Here is a 16,553-nt window from a genome sequence, read left to right as displayed (position 1 = left end):
AACATTCTGCCAGATTATCAGAACGTTTTTAGAAGTGTTTAAAAAATGATTTAAAGCAAAACATACCATTTTGAAGATTATGTACTGTCTGTCTTACAGGTTGAGATAAGTCCTTTGGAGAATGCAATAGAAACAATGCAATTAACAAATGAAAAGATCAATAACATGGTTCAACAACACATGAATGATCCAAACTTACCTATTAATCCTCTCTCCATGTTGCTGAATGGAATTGTGGATCCTGCGGTAATGGGAGGTTTCACTAATTATGAAAAGGTTTGTTTAACTACTTTTTATAATATATTTAAAAACAAGGATATATTGCTGAGGAATTATAAGGTATTGGTCAGACCACACTTGAAATATTGTATATAATTTTGTGGCCTGTTTGTGAGGAAATATGTGCTAGCTCTGGAGAGGGTCCAGAGGAGGTTAACAAGAATGGTTCTGAAAATGAAAGGCTGAATGTATGAAGAGCAATCAGTGTATCTGGGCCTCTGCTCAATGGATTTTGGAAGAATATGTGGCATTACGGAAAGGCCTAGATAGACTGAACGCAGAAAGGAAGTTTCCATTAGTAGGAGAGCTTAGGATCCAAGGACATAGCCTCAAAATAAAAGTATGGCCTTTTGAAATTCTCAATTTTAATTCCTGCTATTTCAGAATTTCTTCAGCCAGTGTGTGGTGAATCCATGGAATTAGATGTCATATAGGGCTGTGAAAGCCAAGTCACTGGGTGTATATAAGGTAGCGATGATAGGTTCTTGATTATGATTTATGGGGAGAAAGTTGGAGGATGAGATTCAAAAAAAGAATCAGACATGGTTTAATGGTGGAGCAGACTCAGTGGGCTGAATGGCGTAATTCTGTTCCTTTATCTATTATTTACCTTCTTACACATAATGTAGGGCTAGCCTTTATTACTTATTCTTAATTACCCTTGCTTAGCCATCTAATGACCTTGGTTGGTCTGAAATCACAAAGGATAAACAAAGTAAAAATGGGAAATTATGCCTTTAGTTTTGTGATCATGGTGACCTTTTCTTTTTATTTAATTCGTGATTATTAGTATATTTAACTCCTACAGCTGCTCTGATTAGATTTCAACTCTGGTCTCCCAATTACTAGTCTGGTAACTTAACCACCAATACCCTTTTAAACCGTTTTTAAATTTCAGTATCAAAATTCATTTTTTTGTTCTAAATTATATGCTCATGTACTGTGTACATCATCAGTAAATAACTGTTCGTCCATTATTGCCATTGTTAGTTTCACAGAGTTTCATATCAGTCACTTTTCTGGTTCTATGGTTATACACAGGCAGACCAGCAAAGGAGATTTAGGTGAAATTTTTAATCAACTAATTCATTTGCTTTCCGTCACCATTTTTTTTACATAATTGCCTGAATTTGATTCACACCAGCTGCAACGGAGAGATTTAAAGCCACTTTTTGAAAACTTTACCAGTTACTTAACATTAATTGATATTGATTTATTATTGTCCCATGCAGCGAGATAAAGTGAGAAGCTTGTCTTGCATGCTCCTTATACAGTTCAAATCATTCCACCATACATTGAGTGAAGTATAACAGCTACTGAAAAAATGCAATGTAGTTAAACAATAAAGTGCAAGATCATGACAAGATAGATTAAAAGGTCAAGAGTTCATCTTATCATTACAAGAGATTCATTTAAGGATGTTCTAACAGTGGCATAGGTGCTTGAGCCTGGTGATACGTACTCTCAGGCTTTCATGTCTTCTGCTCAGTGGGAAAGGAAAGAAGAGAGAATGTCCAGGTGGATAGAATCTTTGATTATACTGGCTGCTTTACTGAAATAGTGGGAAGTATAGGCAGAGTCTATGGATGGGAGGCTGGTTCCTGTGCTGTGCTGCACTGTACTGTGTCCACAAATCTACAGCAGCTCGCAGCCACATGCAGAGCAGAATCAGAACTCAGAATGAGGTTTAATATCACTGACATATGTCGTGAAATTTATTAACTTAGTGGCAGCAGTGCAATGCAATATATGAAAAAATTTTGCTTCATTGACATTCAATGAAAGGCTGTTGTCATGACACCTTGTTACTAAGCTCGCTATCTCCTTCCTGTACTCCAGTTTGTCATTAATTGAGATGCAGCCTACTACAGTGGTGGTATCTGCAAACTTGAAAATGGAATTAGATTGGAATTTGGCCACACAGTCATAGGAGTACAGAGAGTAGAGTAGGAGGCTGAGGACTCAACCTTGTGGAGAAGCAGTGTTTAGAACAATTGTGATGGTGTTGCTGTCTGTCCTTACTGATTATGTCGTTTGGTCAGACAGTTAGGATCCAATTGCAGAGGGAGGCATTAACTACCAGGGTCCAGAGTTCGGTGGTGAGTTTGGAATAATAGCCCTGAAGACAAAGCAGTCATCAATAAACAGTAGTCTGACAGCAGTGCCTTTACTATCCAGATGCTCCAGAGATGAGTGTTGGGCCAGGGAGGACACACCTACTGCAGACCTGTTTCAGCAGTAGGCAAGTTGCAGTGGGTTGAGGTTGTTAGGAAAGCTGGAGGTGATGTATGCCATGACCAGCCTCTCAACACTTAATGAAGGTAAATGTTAGAGCCACTGGGCAGTTGTCATTAAGGCACATTATCTTGTTTTGCTGAGTACCAGGAAGATAGTAGTCTTCTTAAAGCAGGAGAGAGCCACAGCCTGAAACTGGGAAAGTTTAAGAATGTCTTCACATGTCCTCTCAGCTGGTTTGCACAGGGTCTAACGACACAGCCAGGGACACCATCAGAGCCTGATACTTTCTATGGGTTCACCCTCTGAAAGTCTGATTTTACATCTTTGACAGTAAAATCAGTAACTGCAGAATCAGGTGCACTGGAGTCTGTCAGGGTGGGTTGCCCAACATATCTGCCCTGTCCTTTTACATACTGTACATAACATTTTAGAATAGGGGTTTAGATAAATTAATTACTTGAACAAATCTTTGTATATTGTTCCTAATATTCTTCAAATATTCCTGTGTGTATACTAATCCTTGCAGTTATAAGCTGATATGTTTAAGTTCTAATTCCCATCACATTTCCAGTTATTTTAGTGTCACTTCAAGACCTACAAGCTCTATTGTGAAATACTGCTTAAAAATAGATTCTAATTGCCTTTAATAAAAATTGTTTGTGTGCTCCTTTTTCAAATTAGGCATTTTTCACTGAAAAATACATGCAAGAACACACTGAAGACCATGAAAAAATTGAAAAGCTCAAAGACCTGATAGCATGGCAGGTAAAGCCTTTATGAATTTAAATGTTGAAGGGGATAAACTTAATTCATTGGAGATAGAAAATAAGCTCAGCAGTTTTCCTGGTGGAAAGTTAGCCGTCATTGCATCTGACAAAATAAATGTCACCAGATCATACGCACAGATGGTGCCACAGAAGCAACAATAGGTAATCCCTCCATGGAAATAAACAACATAGTTATATTTTCAATGTCAGTGTATATTTCCCCATATTCTATCTTTCAGTCATAGCTTCTTGTGCTTCAGTGGCATTTTCAGTCAAATCTATGGTAGGAATTCATAAAATCCTTCACCCAGGATGTTATAACCTTCAGCAATTACCATCTTTGTTGACAGATGGAAAATTATTTTATCTTTTCCTAAAGTTCATAGTAACCTTGCTTTCTTTCTATAACACTCTAATCATGCTATTATGGCCTAACTTATTCATTCATGTCATGGGTGATGATAGAACTAATAATGAAAAGTAAAGATGTATTGAAAAACCTGAAGAGTTCGAAACAGTGTACAAAGGAAAATACCATATTATTTCTATTCAAGATAATCTGTTACTCAATTTTAAATGCAGGAGAGCTAACAGTAAGCTGGAATTAAAAGCTTGACTTCAGTGTTGGAACAGCTCTCAGATGTTTAGTTTATTTTTAGAGACAAAAATGCAAATGTTTCATTAGTGAATTGCAGACAATTGAAGATGGGTCCATTTCCGAAGCTAATCCATGCTCACTCTCTGGGTATCCATCTGTGAGGTTAGCCTAGCCAGTAATTTGCCTGTATTGTCACTGTGCCCAAAGTATCTGGCTTCAACCAAAGAAAACAGTAATATATACTCACAGATTTTTTGCACTTTATTCCATTAGGATGTCAAGTTACTAGATGCAAAAACTGTTCTTTATTTGTTTATTTTATTTATAAGGATGTAACATCTGCTAATTATATCTCTATGTGAAATGAACAAAAAAAGTCAATCTCTTAAGCCAAGTTCCGGCTGCCAAAGCACCTGAAGTATCAGTGAATTATAAATGTGTTCTTTACTCTGTTTGTCAGATTATAATTCTGGGTAAAGCATCATATGCCCATATGTTAGGGAGGTGAGTACTGGAGGTATTACTTCCTATCGTGTTTGAAGTTAAACTAAGTATTGTGCCATGGAATATAAAAAGCATGGTTTTGGGTAATAAACTAATGGAGAGTGATTTCAATTCCACAAAATAAGTTATTTGGTTTTTGTAAAATAAATTAAGCATGTGCTTCGTTTTATGTTAGTTGCATTAATTAAAACTCTTGAAGGACCTGATGAAAATGGTTTTAAAGTGCATAAAGTAGGAAGAATAGATAGTAAGTAAAGTTTTTTTAAAAACAGATATATAAATATAATATTAACGGAGTTATTTTGAAGTATTTATTACATATTATGTTTATAGTGCTTCATTTTCTACTTCCCATGATAAAATACAAAAGCATAACATTATGAATATTGAAAACATGAAATAAAGATTACAGAAATAAATTTATTCTTATGAGTTTATTAAAAAGAATACAGAAAACGCTGGAAGTAATCAGCAGGTCAGGCCACATCTGTGGGTAGATAAACAGAATTAATATTTTAGACCAAAAATCCCTTTGTCAGAACTATGAGAGAAAAAGAAGCTTGTTAAGCTGCAGGGGGGATGGGAGAGGAGGTGAACTTCTGATTAGTTAAAATTGGAGTGATTTCAGAGATGAGCACTAATCAGGATTATCAGGTCAATAAGTGAATGGTGCAGTTAGAGAGTGAGAACATAGACAAAAGAATATATGAGGTCCAAGTATAGAGTAGGAAATTCAGCAGGTCAGGCCAGGCATATCCTCCAATTCCCCACTTCAAAAAGAGGAAAAGGGGAAGAAAACAGCTGAGTGGGTGTCACAGATGGATGATGACTGACCCAGACAGAAAAATTGTTTACTATTGAGTCAGGAAGGCTGCATTGAGGCCAGAAAGAAGATGATCTGTTCCTCAAGCTTGCACTAGTAAAAGTACAGGAGGCCAGAGACCAGTCGACCTGAGTGATATTGGGAATTAAAGTGACAGGACCAGGAAGCTCAGGTTCATCCCTGTGGTTTGAATGTGGATACTTCACAAAGTGGTCACGCAGTTTGCCTTTAATCTCCCCAAGAGTTGAAAACACGTTGTGAATACTGAACGTAGTACACTGGATTGGAAGAAGTGCAAGTAACTTGGAAGTTCAGCGTCACCTGGAAAGATTATTTGGGTCCATGGATGATGAGAAGAGAACAGTTGAAAGGGCAAATGTTGCAGTACGAGGGAAGTGCTTTAAGAGTGAGGTGATTGGTGGGTGTGTTTCAACAGACCATTCTCTGCAATTTCTGCCTAGAGATATTTTACTACCAGACACATCTTCCCCTCTTTTCACCTTGCAATATTTCACAGGAACTAGTCCTTTAGTAACTTCCTCTCCCACAATAGGAGGACATGCCAACCTGACATAGTCAACATCGACTCCTGCTCTACATTTTGCAATTCTTACATTCTTATGGCCATGTTTTTACTCTGTAACTGTTCCCACCCACTCTTTGACAAGATAAGATTACTTACAGCTTTATCCTCTTTGTTACCTCAGCTGTATCTGCCCCCACTCCCACAACCTCCCCCCCCACAGCCACCTTAATTAGTTTTTTTTCTCCTTCACAATTCTGACAAAAGGTGTTTGACCTGAAACATTAGCTGTTTCTCTTCCGAAAGATGCAGCATGACCTGCTGAGTGTTTCCAGCATGTTTCTGAAATTTACTTTAGATTTCCAGTATCTTTTTAAATTCTCATTCTAAGAAGAAAAGCGGAGTTACTGTTTCAAGTTGGAAATTGTCATCAGAATTTCAGAGTTGGAGATGTAAAAGGTTTTAGACAAGGATGGAGACAGGGAAAGGTGGAGATGAAAGGCAAGTTATGTAGTATGGTAAAATGCAGGAATAATCAAATGACAAAAAGTATGGCATGCAAGGTAAATGAGAATAGTTTGTGGAGATGAAGCAGGTGTCATTAACAGCATCTAAAAATGTCAATCATTACTAGCAATTACTGTCTGAAAAGAAATAAGAGTTGCTGAGTATTTTCAACTTTTTACATAATATTTTCAATATCCAAGGATTTTGCTTTTATGTTTGAATACTGTAAAATATATTCCAGCCCCACATCTGGCCAGCTCAGAGAGATCAGAATTTCTCTGAGTCATCTAGAACTGAAATGGTTAAGGCACTTGAATCTCTTTAAAGTGAAAACAAGCAATGCATACAAATGGCAGAAACAAGTGGAACAGGAAAACTTAATTTTCTCCATGGAATAGCTAAAATTGAGATGAGACAGTCAGTTGCTGCTGTGTCAATTAACATTTACAAAAAGAGCTGGATGATTGCCTCGTTAAGGCTATGATTAACAATATTAAGATAAGCGCAAATAGAGATAATTAAATGCTGCAAGCAGCACACTGCATTGGAAGCTATTAGGACCACAGAAATGCCATTACAAAGACAAAAGTTCTGATGCTGGCGTGCATTCCCAATAGATGTGGACAAGTGGTGAAGCCACTAATTAGAACAAAAATCCATTTTACTGCAAAATGATTGAAGTGGTTACAGTTGATAAACTGTAGTGATTAGGGTTGTACTGATTGATTCAAGAGCTGAATGACTGAAGGATTGTTATTGGAAGTAATCTTTGGATAAAGGAGTACTGCAAAAGGATCTTTGGCATTGCAGTAGCCAGAGAGAATTCCTAATTATAGGCAAATGGGTAGTGGGTCCATAGAATAAGAGTTGAGGTCCTGTAAGTTCTAGGGTTCACAGGGATTAAGAAAGCCTCCTGTACTTTTGGCATTGTTGAATTTGATGGTATTGGATTGTAGTTGAGGGTCACAGAAGAGGAATGTTTTGATGTAGAGAGAAAAGAAAATAAGTTCCTAACTGTCATTGATCTTTTGCCAAACATCTTCATTCTTTATCCCTGTGTTCTTTACTCTTCTGCCAAGGAGAACAGTTTCACTCTAAGTACCAGGTGGCACAGTAGTGTAGCAGTTGGCATTATCAGAATCAGGTTTATTATCACCGGCATGTGACGTGAAATTTATTAACTTAGCAGCAGCAGTTTATCCTTTACATCACCAAAAATCATGGTTCAATTCTTGCTGCTGATATAAAGAGTTTGTACGTTTTCATTGTGACTATGTAGGTTTCCTCCAGTTACTTTGGTACATTAAAAAGGTGTACTGTTTAGTAAGTTGTGAGCATGCAATGTTGGCATACATGGAATCATGGCAACATTTACAGGCTGCCCTCAGCACGTGCTCGGGTGTGTTGGTTGCTTTCACAAATGAAGAAATGGACTATATGTTTCAGAGTTTCGATGTGTATGTGATAAATACAGCTAATCTTTACCTTCAACATTTATCTTTATCTAATCTTTATCAAAATTCAAAGTACATTTATGATCAAAGTATGTATGCAGTATACAACCCTGAGATTTGTCTTCCCCGCAGACAGTCACAAAACAAAGAAGAACCATGGAAGCAACCCGTTTAAAGACAAACTTCAAACATCAAACCCCTGCGTATGATATATGAGGCATATGATAGGTAGAGCTGGGATCAAGCAAGCCCTTTGATGAGTATAAGAGATGTAGCAGACACTTAACAAAGGAAATTACAAGTACAAAAAGAGACCATAGCATAGCCTTGGCAAATAGGATTAGGTTAAAAGAGTATCTTAAAATATTTTAAAACTATATTTAAGAGCAAAAGGGTAACAAAGAAGAGCATAGATCCCCTTAAAGATCAATGTGATAATCTACATTTGGGGCCATGGGAGATGACAGGGTCTTGAATACTTCTCTGTATTTGCCATGGAGATGAACATGGAAGCCAGTGAGTTCATGGAAGGGAACAGTGATTAAAATTGAGTTACCTCAGAATAAATCATGTCTGTGGCCATTTCTGGGCAAAATCACAACAAATAACATGTTGGTGGCACAGCAGAGAAAAAAGGATAGGTTTGGTCCGCAGGCTGAGATTCTAAATTGGAGAAAGGCAAATTCTGATGGTATCAGAAAGGACCCTCAAGTGTGGTTTGGGTCAGGCTATTTTCTAGCAAAGGTGTACTTGGTAAGTGGGAAGCCTTCAAAAATGAAATTTTGAGAGTACAAAGCTTGTATGTGCCTGTCAGAATAAACTATAAGATAACAGGTTTAGGGGAAACCCTAGTAAAGAAAGAAAAAGGGAGGTGCATCGCGGGCTCTAAAAATAAACCAGGAAGTTATAGGCCAGTGAGCCTGACATCAGTCGGAAAATTATTGGAAGATATTCTAAGGGACCTAATATACAGGTTGACCGCTGATTATCCCAAAACTCATTGTTCAGCATCTCTTTTAATTGGAATGAAATTACAAGGCATAGTTTACTGGGTGGCCACCAGATGGCACCGTGTGTAGCGCACGCAGCACCATCTGTGGCTAGACTCATTTGGACAAAAGTATGCTATTTTTATTATTTACGTTGCACTTGGTGGTAGTCCCAATATCTTGTGCTCATTTTTACTTATTTTATGTAAATAAACCCTAGCTATGGCTTCTAAGATATTCTTACTGTGTGACCTCTTTTAATCCAGCAAGGCTCAGGAAATGAGGTGGTCAACCTGTATGACTATTTGGATAGATGCGCTCTGATTAGGGATAGTTAGTATGGCTTTATACATGGTAGGTTGTGTCTAATCAATCTTATAGAGCTTTTCGAGGAAGTTACAAGAAAGTTGGTGAAGGCAAGGCAATGGGTGTTGTCCACGTGGACTTCAGCAAGGCATTTGACAAGCTCCCACATGAGATGTTGGTCAAGAAGGTTCAGTCACTCAGCATTCAAGATGAAGTTGTAAATTGGATTAGACATTGGCTCTGTGGGAGAAGTCTGAGAGTTGTAGTAGATGGTTGCCTCTCTGATTGGAGGCCTGTGACTAGTGGAGTGCCGCAGGAATTGGTGCCAGATTGTTTGTCATCCATATCAACGATCTGGATGATTATGTAGTTAACTGGATCATCAAATTTGTGGATGACACAAAGATTGATGGTGCAGTGAATGGTGAGGAAGACTGTCAGGGCTGGCAGCGGGATCTGGACCAACTGCAAAAAATTGGCTGAAAGATTTGTAGATGGAATTTAATGCAGACAAGTGTGAGGTGTTGTACATCAGTAGGGCACTGAGGAGTGCTGTAGAACAAAGTCATCGGGGAATACAGTTCCATAATTCATTGAAAATGGTGTCACAGGTAGATAGGGTCGTAAAGAGAGCTTTTGGCACATTGGCCTTCGTAAATCAAAGTATTAAGTATAGGTGTTGAAGTTGTCTAAGACATTGATGCAGCCTTATTTGGAGTATTGTGTGCAGTTTTGGTCACCTACCTACAGGACAGATACAAATAAAGTTGAAAGAGTACAAAGAAAATTTACAAGGATGTTGCTGAGACTGGAGGACCTGAGTTATAAGGAAAGATTGAATAGGTGAGGACTTTATTCCTTAGAATGTAGAAGATTAAGGAGAGATTTGATAAAGGTAACAAAATTATGAGGGGTATATATAGAGAGGGTAAATGCAAGCAGGCTTTTTCAACTGAGGTTGGGTGGGACTAGAACTAGAGATCATCAGTTAAAGGTGAAAGGTGAGAAGTTTAGGGGAACATGAGGGAATGCTTTTTTTCACTCAGAGGGTTGTAGGAGTGTGGAGCAAAGCCACCGGCCCAAGTGGTGCATTCCAACTTGATTTAAATGTTTGAGTAGTTTGGATAGGTACATGGGTGGTAAAAGTATGGAGGGCTATGGTTCCAGTGCAGGTCGATGGAAATAGACAGTTTAAATAGCTTTGCATGGGTTAGATGGGCCAAAGGGTCTGTTTCTGTCCTGTACTTCTCTATGTCACTAAACTTAGACCATCCGTCCAAAATCCCAAACTCCAACCCATCACAGGACCAATGGGATTTAAATCCAATTAATAATATAGAATTCAGACAAAGGGAAAAAAAACAGTCTGAACAATGATATCCATGAAAAATTACTGGGTTGTTAGAAAAATTAATTTATTAATATTCTTTGGTAGAGGAAATCTTAACCTGACCCTTTCCAATGGTTACCTCTGAAATGCATTCTGTTCCGTTCTGGCTAACTCTAAATTGTACCAATACCATTGTGTATAAAGCGTAAGAAGTAAAGCTAGATGGCCTTCCTGGCATTGACCTAGACACCAAATTTAGGTACAGCAAGATGATCCCAGTCGTTTAGCATTGCAGGATCTTCCTCACAAGCATGTGATGTGAAGCCTGTGATAATCTTGGAAAATCATATGTTACAGACAACGTGTCAAATTCAAGTCATATAGCACGAAAAACTTTTGGATCAACTTGCCCATGCCAACCCAAGGTCAAAGTCAATGTTGAGTTTATTTTCATTCGCACAGGAGCAATGAAAAACTTACTTGTAACAGCCTTCCTGAGTTAGTCGCATTTATCTGTGTTTTAAACATGAGCCTACCACCACTTGACAGCTATAGAATCTGTTATTCATTCAGAGCTAGTAATATTCTGCTATGCTCTTGCAACTTAAATAAAAGCAGAACATGGCTGTAAGGACTTAGCAGTTTAGAAATCAGCTGTGAAGAAGAAAAGAAAATTGTATTTCCACAAAACTTTCAAATTTAGAAATCAAGTATGGTGAATTAAACAGTAATTGAAAAGCAAAAATCATGTTTGATTTACATTTTTATTCTGTTCTAATGGAGGACCATTGACCTGAAACAATAACTCCTTTCATCTCTGAATATATGATGCCTGACCTGCTGAATCTTTCCACTATTTTCTGTTTTTATTTTAGATTTTCAGCCTCTGCAGCTTTTTTATTTGTTTCTGAAATACCTTAACAGGTCTCTCGGCATTGAGTTTAGCATTGCTGAGGTCTTCAGATCGCTCTCAGAGGACTTGGCTGGCACTCTCCCACGCTCTTGCACCCTTAATGTATCCACGAAGCCAATATTAATACCATTTCTTGAAACAGTGATGTTTTAATACCCCTGATTTAGATTAAACTAATTTCAAGGTTATAATGCTTTAATGTTGACAGTCTAGGTTCAAACTGAGCAACAAGGAATGCGTGGTGCCTATAGTGAATGCAAAAATAATTGCAAGATATTTATTGTTTGCCAGCGCCTATCATTTATTGTGAGCAAGCATTTTATTGTCACAAGTCATCCAATCCAACTAAGGCAAAGAAAAGATAATGTCACATTTTACATGCAATTTATTCAGCAAATTTCTGTGTTATCAGTACATACTGTTCAAATCATTTAATTTCAAGCCAATAGTACAATTATAAAACTATAAAAATTGCATTGAGAAATGAAAAGAATATGTTAATAACACAAATTTAGAACATTAGGCTGAAATTAACAATTGAAAATCTAGTAAATCAATCTGGAAATGTATGAGCTTACATTAAGCACTTCATTTTTAAAAAAGACTTTTTATCCATTTATATATATGAACAAAGATCAATAATTAGCCAGGATGCTTCACTTATTAGTAAGTGTAAGTGCCCTACAAGACATCTTTATATGTGAAATACCCTTAGAGAGTAACACCATATATTTTGGGTATATACCTCAAGAATGATTGAAAAGAGAAAAATATTTAATGAATGTACTGCTGATGGCTGGTAAAAAGACCCTTACCAGGAAATGGTTATCACAGGAGAGCCCAACTCTAAATGTATGGATGGAAATTACAATGGACATTTACAAAATGGAGAAGATAACAGCATCTGTTAGTCATAACTTGGAACAATTTTATTGATACTGGAAAAAATGGTTTAACTACATAACGCCTCATAGGCCTGATTTTATTCTCACAAATCAATGAATATGTTGTAAAAAATAAAATCACTCCCTACTCTGTACATAGTTTTCTTCTTTCGATTGTTCTTTCTTTCCTCTGTTTTCTATAAGTATATACCTTAGATAAGTATTATGTGGAGATTTGTGACACATATGATTATATGAGATATATATATATATATATATACAGTGTATGAAATACATCTTGTGGAAATGGTTGTTTGATGATGAAATTCAATAAAAAATAAATTACAAAAAAAGTGAGTGTAAGAGAAGTAAAACTAGATGAAGTAGCATTAAAAATCAGTCTCTGGACTCAAAACTTAATTTAAAAAAATGAAGATAAGAAATAGAAACAGGAATAGTCATTCTGTCCCATCTCAAAATGTTGGCTTATATTTTACCTCAAGGCTAGTTTTTTTTGCATCCATCCATATTCCTTGATTCTCTGAAAATACATTGATTTATCTTGAATGGCGTCAATACTTGGACCTCCTTAGCTGCTTGGTTTAGTGAATTCCAAAGATTCACTTCCCTCTAGTAAGACTCTGTCTCCTGGTTCCAGGCACACTTATTGGAGGAATCACCATCAACCCTATTAAACCATAGGCTTGTTAAGGCACTGAAGAATAAGCATCTGGAAGTATTTTAAATGTATTATGAAATAGTGGGTATTCACACATTTGGAATGTCAACTAGTTAGTTCTTCCAGGTGTTGATTTAAGCCGGATAATCTCAGCTAGCATCACCACTCAATAGTAATAAGTTTATAATCTACTCTTTTGATGCTGATTCTGATACTGTACAACCTCAAGGACTTGTTTAAACTACAAATAATAACAGCTTTGTTATCAAAACTATCTGCTTTGTCCTTCGCAACATTGCACATCTCCACCTAGGTCTCACCCCAACTGCTGCTGAAATTTTCATCAAGATTTTCATATTGCAGCTTGATTTATCCCAGCTGTTCCTTCGCAATTTTACTTGTATATACTTCAATTCAATTTACTTGTATATACTACACTTGACAATGTTTTTGGACTGGGTGCAAAATGCACTAACTTTCTGAACTGCCAGAGAGCTTAAAATTTCTCTTCAAATTCCTTTCCAAGTCATTTAGTCAACATCTTTAATGAACCTGAGTTTTACTGTTTAATTTAGAAATACTCCTTGACTGTTTAATGTATTAATTTGATGTAGTTTATGGACTTATCACCAAAAGCATGCTTTTTAAATTAATTTATCTCTTCTGGGTAATTTTTTAATAACCGAAAGTGACTTTAAAAAACTTACAGCCATATTTATTGGCGAGCACTAATTAGACCTGTATTTTTAATACAAAGTATGATTAATATGATTGGAAGGTAGAGTAATGGTGGGGCTGGCTTATAAGGCATTTTTATTCCAAGCCCAACATGAATTGTAGAAACTTGATCAATATTAGATGTAGTTCACTCATGAAATTCCATTACCTTCTGCTTTTGGGATAACCTTCTTTGAATCTGGCATAATGTTCTGTAGTTCTGTTCTAAATTCTATATTTTTGTCATCCTGGCCATTGTCATTTTCTAGATCCCGTTCCTTAGTGAGGGTGTCCGAATTCATGGTGAGAAGGTAACAGAAGCATTGCGGCCTTTCCATGAGAGGTTGGAAACCTGTTTCAAACAGTTGAAAGAAAAAGTGGAGAAGCAATATGGAGTCAAAACTTTGGTAAAACTTTTTGTTCTCAAACTTTGCTATGTATTGTTCTCAAGAGTAAATTTAATGCAAATGTTTTCTTTTTCCTTATTAATTTTCTTTTCTTATTAATTGCCTTCCAGAGCTAAGTAATCCATTATTTGAGGTAAAGATTAATTTCGCCTTGACAGGGGGTAAAATTTCCTGACCAATGTCAGTGTTTCCAGCCTGGTTATTGAATACCAATCCCAGGCAGAACAGAGTTGCAATGGTAGGCTTATTGTCCTGGAAAATTAATTCTGAGCTCTCGTTCATCTGTCCACAGATGTTGCCAAATTTGGTAAATATTTTAAACACAAAATATTCTGCAGATGCTGGAAATCTTGAGCAACACACACAGAATGCTGGTTGCTGCCTGACTCGATGAGTTGCTCCAGTATTTTAAGTGTGTTGGCTGAATGTTTTCAGTCTATTATTTCTGTTTTGCATTTCTAGATTTCTGAGAACATTTTCTTTGCATCAGTGCACCTTTATGCTCTTTAGTTAAGATTCTCTGCTGCCAATTATAGCACTTGAATATCAATATATTTAGCATGAATTACTTGATATAATTAGTATCAGAGAACCCACTGAGCCATTGGAAAAACCCAAATACTTCTGTAGTTGTAGATCAGTAATCTGCTATATTAATACTTTTTATCTTTTGACCATTAGCCATCTTGATGTTCCCATCACTTTATGACCCTGCATATCAAAGGGAAAGATGGTGACAGAAGTCTCAAAGCTTATATCTGCCCTAGGGAATAACATAAAAGTAATAAACACTCTGCAGTGGAGCGGTACCCATGAGGGGAAAGGAATTGTCTACATTTTGGGTCAAACCTCACATCACGATTGAGATGGAGATGGGAGATGTTTACAAAGAGGAAAGAAAGAGTGGTGAGATAGGTGATTGGTGGATTGGAAGGGGAGAAGGGTCATGGCCAGATAGAGTCGGGTGGTTTTGCGATTCAGAGACAGTTAGATGATAGGTAGAGACAGGAAAAAATGGAAAAAATTGCTGATGGAGCTACAGAGGGGAAAGGAATATGAAGGTGGAGACAGCTTCTGGGGAGTGATATATAGGAACACAAATACAGCAATCTGCTAAGGAACGAGATAATGGGAATGCTTAGGGGAGAAATAAGCAGATGGAAGCAGACAAGGGAGGGGAGGGTTTTGGCTAGAACGGGGAGGGGTTAGTGAGGGGAAAGGGAGGAATAGAAAGATGTGATGGGGGCATGTGGAGAACCCCATCCCCACCTCTTTCTAATCCACCTCTAATTTTCCAGTTTTTGTCCCCTTCCCCATACCCCCTTCACCCCCTATCGGTTTTGCTAACCGCCCTCCCCCACTCTCCTGGTTCCATCCACCTACTACCCACACATTTTACCCACCGAGTTACCCATCTGCCTACCTAGCCTCTAAAGGTTCTTATTATCATCTTCCTTCAGTATTAGACTCCAACACTGGTAGCTTTTGTGTTCCTACCTGTCACCCTCCAGCAGCTACCTGTCACCCTCCAGCAGCTACCTGCACCCCAAACTCTCCTCCTCCACCTAGCTTTGTTTCCTTGCCTGCCTCCACTAGCCTCTGCCTCTCAACTCCACCCTCTCCCCCCCCCCCCCACTTCCAACCCCAATCTGGCTAAATCTACCTGTCATTCTCCACTGTGCCTCAATCCACTAATCAACTGCTGGCCACTAAGGAGAGGAGGGTAGTGGCCAGTATAAAGAGAAGAGGAGGGTCTCCTCCTGGCCATCTGCCCTGTCCACTCACAGTCCTAGTGTAGGGATTCATTCTGAAACATCAGCATTTCCTTCCCTCTTCCCATGCCCCCAACAGAGTTTGTCTACAAGATTGCTGCTTCATATTCTCTTGTATCTCCAGCGTCAGTCTCACTGACTCACTTCTGTTGCTAAATACCTGTCACCATAATGGGGTATCAGAGCTGTAGAACTTCACTTCCACCTATGAACAAGCAAGTGTACTTTGCCTTTGATATTTAACTGGCCTTCGTTGGATACAGCAATATTAATACTTTTCTGAGCAGGAAAGTCTGCAGATGCTGGCAATCCAAAGCAACACATACAAAGTGCTGGAGGAACTCAGCTGGTCAGGCAGCATCTATGGAAATTAATAAACGGTCGATGTTTTAGGCTGAGGTCCTCCTTCGGGGCTGAAAAGGAAGGCGGTGATACCAGAATAAAATGGTGGGTGTGGGGGGGGTGGAGGAGGAGGATAGCCAGAAGGTGATAGATGAAGCCAAATGGGTTGGAAAGATAAAGAGCTGGAGAAGGAATCTAATAGGAGAGTGGAGTGGACCATAGAAGAAAGGGAAGGAGTAGGAGACCCAGGGGGAGGTGATAGGCAGGTGAGAAGTGTTAAGAAGCCAGAGTGAGGAATAGAAGAAGAGGGAAGGGGGACGGAGAGGGAATTTTTTTTTAACCAGAAGAAGAAATTGATATTCATGCCATCAGCTTGGAGGCTATTCAGGTGGAATATAAGGTGTGCTCCTCCACCCTGATGGTGATATCAACTTGGCACAAAAGGAGGATGTGATTTGACATGTCAGAACGGGAATGGAATCGAAATAACAATGTTTGCCCACTGGGAACAAAGTGGCCAC

The 16,553-nt window shown here is 38.1% G+C and overlaps 1 protein-coding gene across 3 annotated transcripts in view; it reads left to right on the top strand.

Annotated features, from left to right (window-relative positions):
• The window catches only part of dock1 (dedicator of cytokinesis 1), a 555,786-nt gene that overhangs the window by 514,330 nt on the left and 24,903 nt on the right, over window positions 1-16,553 (top strand). For all 3 annotated transcript variants that reach the window (XM_072239408.1, XM_072239407.1, XM_072239409.1), the window contains 3 exons: window positions 100-276; window positions 3,199-3,282; window positions 13,781-13,918. In XM_072239408.1, coding sequence (XP_072095509.1) covers window positions 100-276; window positions 3,199-3,282; window positions 13,781-13,918 — 399 coding nt within the window. The remainder of the gene's footprint in view (window positions 1-99; window positions 277-3,198; window positions 3,283-13,780; window positions 13,919-16,553) is intronic.

The sequence above is a fragment of the Mobula birostris genome, chromosome 21 (assembly GCF_030028105.1).
Source record: "Mobula birostris isolate sMobBir1 chromosome 21, sMobBir1.hap1, whole genome shotgun sequence".
Taxonomy (NCBI): domain Eukaryota; kingdom Metazoa; phylum Chordata; class Chondrichthyes; order Myliobatiformes; family Myliobatidae; genus Mobula; species Mobula birostris.
The sequence above is the reverse complement of the archived record's forward strand: the minus strand, read 5'-3'. Positions and strand labels throughout refer to the sequence as shown.